At 48.7% G+C, this 9,410-nt stretch overlaps 1 protein-coding gene across 2 annotated transcripts in view; it reads left to right on the top strand.

The window, feature by feature from the left end:
- The window catches only part of LOC119362692 (lipase-like), an 8,046-nt gene extending 3,076 nt beyond the window's left edge, over positions 1-4,970 (top strand). The window contains exons 3-10 of one of the 2 annotated variants that reach the window (XM_037627932.1): positions 2,880-2,945; positions 3,072-3,119; positions 3,215-3,282; positions 3,366-3,438; positions 3,535-3,696; positions 3,834-4,028; positions 4,427-4,503; positions 4,614-4,970. In XM_037627932.1, coding sequence (XP_037483829.1) covers positions 2,880-2,945; positions 3,072-3,119; positions 3,215-3,282; positions 3,366-3,438; positions 3,535-3,696; positions 3,834-4,028; positions 4,427-4,503; positions 4,614-4,830 — 906 coding nt within the window. In that variant the 3' untranslated portion in view covers positions 4,831-4,970. The remainder of the gene's footprint in view (positions 1-2,879; positions 2,946-3,071; positions 3,120-3,214; positions 3,283-3,365; positions 3,439-3,534; positions 3,697-3,833; positions 4,029-4,426; positions 4,504-4,613) is intronic. The other variant, XM_037627933.1, reaches the window with a different exon arrangement.
- Positions 4,971-9,410: the final 4,440 nt, after the last annotated feature.

The raw sequence follows: 9,410 nt of genomic DNA, 5'->3' as shown, positions 1-9,410 counted from the left end.
GAGATTCGGCCGGTGGGGGGGATCTGCATGGCGATCAGATGTGGACGTGGGGGTGGTGTGGTCCGGCGTGTGGTGGTGATATGAAAATATTGTTTCGTCGAAAACGACGTGACGGGAAACGATAACGCGTCGAGTCGTGAGGTCGTAGCACCTGTACCCTTTGTGTTCTAGGGGGTAACCAAGGAAAACACAAGGAGAGGAGCGAGGGGAGAGTTTGTTGTCCATGGTGGCATAGAGGTTAGGGAAACATAGGCAGCCGAACACACGAAGATGAGAGTACTCGGGTTGCACGCCGTGGAGGAGATAGTATGGCGTATATGGTGTGATGGCTCATGAGGGGCGCCTGTTGAGAAGGTAGGTAGCGGTATGAAGGGCTTCCACCCAAAAGGGAGGTGTTAAGTGAGCTTGGAGAAGGAGAGTGCGTACAATATCATTGGTGGTGCGAATGAACGTTCTGCTTTGCCGTTTTGAGGGGAAGTGTGTGGGCAAGAAAACCGATAGGCTATACCGTTCGAAGAAAAAAAAGGAGCGAAGAGAGTTATTGATGAATTCGCCACCATTGTCACATTGCATACATTTAATGATCACATGGAATTGAGTGTGAACAAAGGTGAAGAAACGCTGTAGGACGGTAGAGGTCTCGGATTTTTGATGCAAGGGGAATGTCCAAGAGTAATGTGTGTAATCATCCAAGATAACAAGATAGTATTGAAAGCCGGAAAAACTTACAACCGGGGATGTCCACAAATCGCAATGAATTAAATCAAAGGGGGCAAATGTTTTGCTATGTGAAGAAGGAAAAGGGAGGCGTGGTTGGCGCCCTAATTGGCAAGCGCTACATGGGAGATGGGGTGCCTTATTACAATCACTAAGAAAATCACGAGAAATAGTAGAAAGGGTGTGAGCGCCGGGGTGCCCGAGACGACGATGCCACAAATCCGAGGTGGTGGTGAGGAGTGCGGACGCCCGTGCTGATTTATTTCCAATGAAGGGGTAGAGGTCGCCGATGCTAGCGGAGATCATGAGAACTTGTCGAGTGCGAAGATCCTTCACAAGAAAACCACACGGAAAAAATTCAACGGAACATGAGTTATCTTTTGTAAATTTGCGTACGGAAATAAGGCTAGTAACTACATGTGGAGAAACAAGAATGTCCGTGAGGCGAAAATTGTGAGGGTGGAGTGTGGTGGAGCCAGTGGCCGTGACGGGGAGGTGCTGTCCATTGCCAACAAGTATGCTTGAAGGAACATGCTTTAAGGAATGACTAGACGAGGTTAAGATACCTTGGCTGCCGGTCACGTGCGAAGAGGCGCCACTGTCCAAGAACCACTCGGGGGCAGGTTGGTTGGGGAAGCCGGAGTTGCTGTAGGCGGTGTTGAGCATGGCAAGATGCTCCCACGACGGCGGCGTGGGTGGGTAGTAGGGAGGCGTCGGTACATGTTGTACGCCTGAGCATGGGCGTTCGGGCGAGGGCCCAAGACACCAGCGGCGTTGGGAGGGACCCAACCGGAGCGCGGCGACGGCAAGGCCATGCCATATGGAGCGAAGTGGCCTGTGAAGGGGGAGAACGCCGGCTGAGAGTGCTGGCCGCGAGCAGAGGAGTCGCCACGCCCGCGACCACGTCCGCGGCCACGCCCACGGCCGCGGTCACCATCGGCAGATCGATCACCGCGGCCACGTCCAGAGGGCTACTGTTGGGGATGCGGGGGGCCCTGGGCGCGATCGGAGGAGCCGCTGCCTTGGCCGCGGTCAGCACTGCCCCGAGCGCCGGCCTCGGAACTGCCGCCGTGGACGCCGCCGCGATCGCCACCAGAGAGCGCGAACGCCGAGGCGCTCTCCTCAGCAGCGCGCTGCGCCTGGGATTCCTCGGCCAGGATGACCCGAGAGAGGACGGTGTCGAACGGCAGCTCCTGGTCGCCGAGAACGACCCGGATGGTGTCGAGGCGCTTGTCGAGGCCGTGGAGAAACTGAGTGCGAAGATCCACCTCGGTGACGGCGTGCTCGATGTCGGCGAGGCCGTCGGTGAGGAGCTTCATGCGCCGCGCGTACTCAGCCACGGAAAGATCGCCCTGCTTGAGGTTGCGATACTGCCGGTTGAGGATCATGAACCGGGCAGCGCGGTTGGCAAGGAAGAAGTCCTTGATCTTGTGCCAGAGCGCGTAGGTGTTGGTGGCGCCGACGACGTGATCCACCATGGAGTCGGCGAGCGTGGCGCAGATCCAGAGGACGACGTGGGCATCTAGCTCGAGGTAGGCAGCATCAGCATTGGGAGGAGGAGGGTGGTCGATGAGGAATTTGACGCCGTGGCGAATAAGGACCATGAGAAAGAAGGATTTCCACTTGTGGTAGTTGTGATCCGCGGGGTTGAGGAGAAACTTGATGTGGTTGGAGATGTGATCGTTGTAGATGGAGAGGCGAGGAGAAGGGGGCGGGGGCGCTGTGGGGGCGGAGGAGAAAAGGGGCGCAAACTGCGAGCCGACGGGGGCGGCGGTGTTGCTGAAGAGGGAAGGCGTCGTGCCGAAGACGAACGGCGGGGAGGAAGAGGCCGAGGCAGTGGAGGCGGAAGGCGCCGTGGAGGAGAGGGAGCCCGGCGAGGTGACGGAGTCCATGGCGGCGGCGGACGGGGAGGAGTCGGTGCCGGCCATGAGGAGAACCTGGAAGCAGCTGATACCAAGTTGGAAAGATATTTCCTTGATTGATTTACAGATCACAGTACATCATTATATGAGGGAGAACTGCACGTCCTATACAAGTGGCACTCGGGCCCGACGTGGTCTCCCGATCCTAGAATTGCGGCAACGTTACATGAGTATATGACTTTGTCTAACATGCGTCTGTGCCAAATTTAATTTATCCTCATATTATTTTCTCATTCCTAGGTGTATATGACGGACCTAACAGCTCTATATACATGGACATGCTCAAGATGTAATGACTTGACTAAAGTAAGACTCATCACGTTTCTCGTCTTGTTACTTATCTTGTCTAATTGTGTCGTTTGGTTTACTTTTAAGTTCAACTACTACAAATAACTCACTGCCGATGTCGCCGGGTATCTCATTTCAAAACAGGGCTTCGAGATTAGGTGTATAATTGTCGATATCCAGAACTGTTTGCAGGTCTGTATGCTAGTACATTGCTACTACCTTAACTTGCATGGTAAAGTTATTTCCCCACGGGACTAAAATATTCTTGCGATTAAATAACTTGACAGGCATTCATTGGTGTTGATCATAATCTCAATGCTGTAATCGTTGCAATCAGGGGAACTCAAGAGAACAGGTTTTGGAATAATTTGGCATAGCTTTACTGTCTTTTGTTCAGGTTATATCCCTCTCTGTTCACTTCTAAATAATCTCATTCAGTGTACAGAACTGGATTAAGGACCTGGTATGGAAGCAGGTTGACCTAAACTATCCAAACATGCCTGATGCGAAGGTCTTTGGCACGAACTTGATATATATACTCTGTTTTTTTATAGGAGTAGGATATGCTTTTATTTATTTTCTGATGAGGTTTATGTTCTGGTTAAAGGTCCACACTGGATTTTACTCTGCTTACAATAATACACTTTTACGTCCAGCCATCACAAATGCTGTTCGCAAGGCAAGGAGATTGTATGGCGATATTAGCGTGATAGTTACAGGGCATTCGATGGGAGGAGCTATCGCTTCTTTCTGTGCACTTGATCTCGCTGTAAGTGCCCCCCACGATTATGTTCTTGGCATAAGTCTCACTTTTTATTTTGATGAACAAGGAAATACTAGCTTTCGACATTAAACACTTCTGTATTTGCCGACTCATGATCTCTGAAATGTTCCTCCCATTTACAGATTAGCCTTGGAAGTGACAGTGTTCATCTCATGACTTTCGGGCAACCACGTATCGGCAATGCTGCTTTTGCCTCCTACTTTGAACAACATGTGCCCACTGCGATCCGAGTGACACATGAACATGATATTGTGCCTCATTTGCCCCCTTATTTCTTCTTCCTCCCGCACCTGACATACCACCACTTCCCTAGAGAGGTATGCCCCTGCATAAACCTAGGAAGCGTATGACTAATCATTGTCAAAACTCTCTCAACATTATATGCTTGTTGTTCTTTTCAACCAAATGCACTCTAGATATTTTGTAATTGGACACTGATGACAGAGCACAGAATCAGCGGGACACCTGGTACTCCTAAAGTGATATAAACATCCGCATGATGTGCGATACAATACACTTGAACACCAGTTACCATGCATAACATTAGTCACCATGCATTACTATTGTGAAATGCAGTAGTTTACCATTGCATTGTCTTTGTTTTAACCAGACTATCTATATGAACATCTTGCTCTGAATTGATTTTGGAAAGATCTCTTACTATAAATCTGTTATACATCCTTGAATCACCATCCAATGTGCATTCAAATTTCAGGTATGGGAACATGATGTTGATGGCAACACAACCTTCCGAGTTTGCGACAGCAGCGGAGAAGATCCAGATTGTTGCAGGTGAGAGGGAGCCCATTCATCTATCCGGTAGCATCAATTTGGTTAAGTCACCCTGTCTCCTGTTCCGAAGTCCTAACACCTGTTGGGCTGCTCCCTGTCTGCATTCGCAGGAGCGTGTTTGCGTTGTTCCTCAGCGCCTCAGACCATCTGACCTACATGGGTGTTGAGATAGCAGCAGATGACTGGAGCACCTGCAGAATCGTCATGGCCCACAGCGTCAAGCGGCTCCAATTGTATCTTGCGAGTAATGTTATCACGGCGAAGAACCCTGTCGATATCATCATTGCGGATCATAGCGTGCAGACTGATCCGAGCAGTTCCAGCTAGACATTATTCATACAAGCTGCTGTATATATAGTGTTGTCAGCATTTGAATGGCTTCAGGTATCCAGCCAATGGGATGGTTTTTGCCACGACAGATATGTGATTCTTTCATCTGTAACTTGTAAATGTAGTGTTGGTCGTCATTAGCCCCGCACCTCCCGCTCCCGCGGCGCGCTCCGCGCGCGCGCCTCGGGAGATCGATCGGTCGCCGCCGCCGTCGCCTCCCCAGCGTCGCCTCCCCCTCGCCGCCGCCGGAGTGCGCCCGCCGGGCAAAGCCCGCGCGGCGCGGGCGGCGGTGGGGCATTCCCTCCTTCCTCTGGCCCTCGTGGCGGCGGTGCGGGCCGCCAGATCGGGGACAAGGGGCGCCTCGTCCAGCTGGTCTCCCGGAGGTGGGGACGGCTGGGTCCGGCGGCGACTGGGCTAGGAGGAGGTGGCGCGGTGTGGCGGTGCTGGTGGCAGGGTTTCGGTCGAGGTCGTCTTCGATCTAGATCGGGTTCTCCATCGGGGCGTCGCACGGCGGTGGGATCGGATCGGCGGCATCGTCATCGGTTCGGCGGAGGGCTCCGTTCCAGCCAACCGCGAGATCGGGACGCCGTGGCCTCCGGTGAAAATCGCGTCTGACTGCGGTCATGGCGGACGATGGCGGCGTCTAGGACGTCGTTCCCTTCTTGAAGCATCGTCGTTGCAGGTCACATCAACCTGATCGAAAGGCTCCAGGGGAAACCCTTGATCTGGATCTACCGGATCGGACGATGACGATGTTTCGATGTCGTTCTTCCTCCTCGGGGCATCGTTTTGGAGCAAGTGTTGGCTGGAGGGGGCAAGAGGAGGAGCGGCGTGGCATCTGCACGTCGACAACGGCGGGTCTCAGCGGCATGGAGCAGCGGGGGTCTCGCCGGTGGGCGTGTGATGATGGACGGGTGCAGGATGGTGGCGCTGTCTGGCATCGTGGTGGCGTCAATGGCAGTGAGGCCTGGCACGGTTCATGCAACAGTTCAGCTCTGAAGATGGATTGATGGTACGTGGCTGTGGCGGCCTCATACCCGGCAAGGGGCCTGGTTGACGAGCACGCCGGACTGGTGGGCGCCCATACCCGGAAGGAGTCCTGGTTGGGACCTCAGGTCTCAGATGTTAGGTTTGGCTGCGAGGTCTGTTTGGTATTAGGCCCAGACCATCAGCGCCCCTTCATCAGTTAGATAGGAGTAGCGACAGATGTTGCGAAGATGGTGGCTTTGGTCTTACTGTTGTACGACTTTGTAAGGTCTTGTGTTAATAATCAATAAAGTGGCCGTATGCATCGTCCAGATGCAGAGGCCGGGGTATTCCTCCTTTTCGAAAAAAAAAACTTGTAAATGTAGAGAGATGTGTAGAAGCAGAACATCGAAGTGTGGTGATAAGTTTCTCAGAATCTTTGGGTTCAGTGGTACTGGTAGTACTGTACATGACTAGGTTATTTTTCTGGAAATGTCAAAATTGTGTCGAATATGTGTATAGGGCTACAGTTAGTCTACACAAGCGATTTAGGTGTTGGTCGAACACTTGTAATATGAGCTTATTATATAAAGGCACCACGGGTAGCCAAAATAGACTATGACGAAGTTGGTAGCACAAACACGAGATTAACAAAGGGATGGTCTGGACAATAGTGGCAGGGGTGTTGGGCTTGCCTTAGCGGGCTTGTCGTCAATCTGTACTATATTGATTTAAGAAATGGGGAGGAGGATCGTCTATAGCCCCAGGAACCTTGTTAACAAATATCGTCTCTTTCGTAATTTTTACAACAATTTATTCACGTATTTTTAACAGGAAGTATGTACCAACAATCTGGCTCAAGCCATGTAATTGTAGCTTATCTAGGTATGCAAGACGAGATAGATCGAAAGTACTATTCTGCTCCCGAGCTCAAATGCTCCCTTATGAACAATGAAATCAAAAAAATAGTAAGATAATTCAAAAAAATATGAATTTTTTCTGTTTAAAACTTTAACAGATGTTTTGTATGCTTGCAAAATTTCAATACGAAATGACATTCCTGGAAGGCGTGGCAAAAAAAATCAGCGTACTAAAATATTTTCAAAACGAGCATTTTTGTAACATCAGTTTTTTTTCACGACTCCCACGTATGCCATTTCGTGGAAGGCGTGGCAAAAAAAAACGCTCCAAAATGTTTTCAGAACTAGCATTTTTGAAACATCAATTTTGTTTTTTCCCACGACTTCCACTGTGTCATTTCATGCTGAAATTTTGCAAGCATGCAAAACGTTTGTCAAAGTTTTTCACAAAAAAGATTCAGAATTTTTTACTAGTATTTTTTTAATTTTACTGTTCATAAGGGAGCATTTGAGCTCAGAAGCATATACTCCATGTCTGAGGCAGGGGCCTTCTCAGGGATCTAACACATTCTGTGGATCATACTATAGCTAGGGTTCTCATCTACCACTATCTTCTTTCTTTCCGCCGTCCGGCCGAGAGCTTGTAACCCAAGAAACCGATCTCCTCGGCGATCCTCCCAATCGCCGGTGAGTGCTCGAGGCAATACAACCACCAAAGGTAGGATTAGGGTCTTACCTTCTCCCGGAGGCTAAAACCTAGGCAAATTTCATGTCTTACCATCACGATCCATCGCTCGCACCTCCTCTGAATAAATATGTCACCGCTCGATGGCACTAGCGGTCTTGACATACTGACAACCATAATGGTCATGATAGAATCAACAATCTTGTCGCCAAAAACATTGAGAACAACACCTTTGAAGAGGGTATCAGTAGCCTGTAAAGCTTTCGCATCTTCATGAGTAAATTGTCCATGTGGTTAGCCAAAGACTTCCTCACATGCCATTTCTTGTAGTTCACACCCTCGAGCACATGAAGTTTGAGGGTTACAGCAAAAAGTTGGAGAAAATTGCCAATGATAAGGTTTTTTGATTGTTGAACATGTGAGAAATTTTCCAATAATTTTAATCCAAGAATGCGGTAAATAAATCATGATTAACATATCAAACATGAATAGTTGAAAGAACGCCAATGCTAGTCAAAGTAGTCATGTAAGATAAAAATAACATGTCTAGATCACATGCTAGTACAAAAATTCCAGAAGCAATCCGTAACAAAAGGATTAAGAACACATACGGACAGGGTGACCTGACTGAGCCGGCCCATTAACGGACTGCAGCATGGACTGTAGCATGTTTACGAATTTCGAAATACCGATCATTCTTTAAAAAACACTAGATTTTCTTTGGAAATATGAGCCAACCTTGAAATTTATAACATTTTAAAAAAAATAAGAACATATTAGAATTCTGATTTTTTTAGGAAAAACAAAAACTATTTGGAAAATATGAACAAAAATTGAATTTCAAATACTTTTGGAAAAAAAACATGACCATAATTAGAAATTCCGAACATTTTGTAAACTAGTGAAAAAATTGAAGTTCCAAATATTTTTGAAGACGGGAACATTTTTAAAAACACAAAGAAAACAGGAAATTATTAACATATGAACAAAATTAAAAAAATGTGATTTTTTAAAGCGCATATCTATAATACCTAAATAGTTCATCCCCACTATTCTATTTCTCTTGACATGCAGCCTATCCACATCATCAGCCTTGCCACCTCAGCATTTCTAATGAATTGTGTGGTTAACTCTGATAATTAACCAAAGCGGACCTCTTTCATCCTCCATTACCGACGAGTCAATGTATAGAAACCCATCGGTCATTACAAAGAGAAGCCCATCGTCACATCTTTTCGTGTCTCTATTACTCCTCCATATGCATCCTAGCAGACCAGGCGATCCGATCCGATCAACCTCTACCCACACACCACCGAACTTTGTCCTGCAAACCACCGCTCCGGCGTTAACCAATAACCTCCTCACGCAAGCCACGGTAGTCCTTGCCAGATCCGGTGCAGGATCGCCGCCGCCTCTAGCCGACAAGGTCGAGGAGTGCAGCACGTTGCCCTCCACTGATCCAGGTGCGACAGTCAGATCCATCGCCGAGAGGTGCAACACGCGTATCTCGACCGCGACGCGACCCTGCAGCCTCAACCTCGGCCATCTACTGTCGACGACTCTGCCTCCTCAAGAACGACCTGTACCACCGCCCCGCTACCCAGAAGCGACGACGCCACCGAATCTCAGATGACTTCCCCTGCCCCGGCTAAAGTACCAAACAGTGGAGCGACCCCTCTCCCATCTTCTCCAACATCAGGTTGGTATCTGCGCCTTTGATCCAAAATCGTGATTTCTGTTCTAGGTATTTTTGTTTCTGTGACAATCTATATATGGATGGCTCCATGTAACGGGATTTTGAGTGATTTGTGTTCTAGGTATTTTTGTTTCTGTGATTTCTGATTTATCCATCTATTATGAAGTGAATCCTGCTAAACTAATACGGAAGAAACTAATCAATACCTAATGATCTTGGCCCCTTTGCCCCTTTTGTAGGTAAGCAATCCTCCTCCTTCTCAGTTTCCCGTCTCCTACATGGGACATATATGTTGCTGCTGTTGATGTAGACATGTTCCACTCTTATTCTTGGGAGAAGTTCTGATTAACCTTTTATTTGTGGGGCAACT

Source organism: Triticum dicoccoides, chromosome 2B (assembly GCF_002162155.2).
Source record: "Triticum dicoccoides isolate Atlit2015 ecotype Zavitan chromosome 2B, WEW_v2.0, whole genome shotgun sequence".
NCBI lineage: Eukaryota > Viridiplantae > Streptophyta > Magnoliopsida > Poales > Poaceae > Triticum > Triticum dicoccoides.
This window is presented reverse-complemented; position numbering and strand designations above follow the sequence as displayed.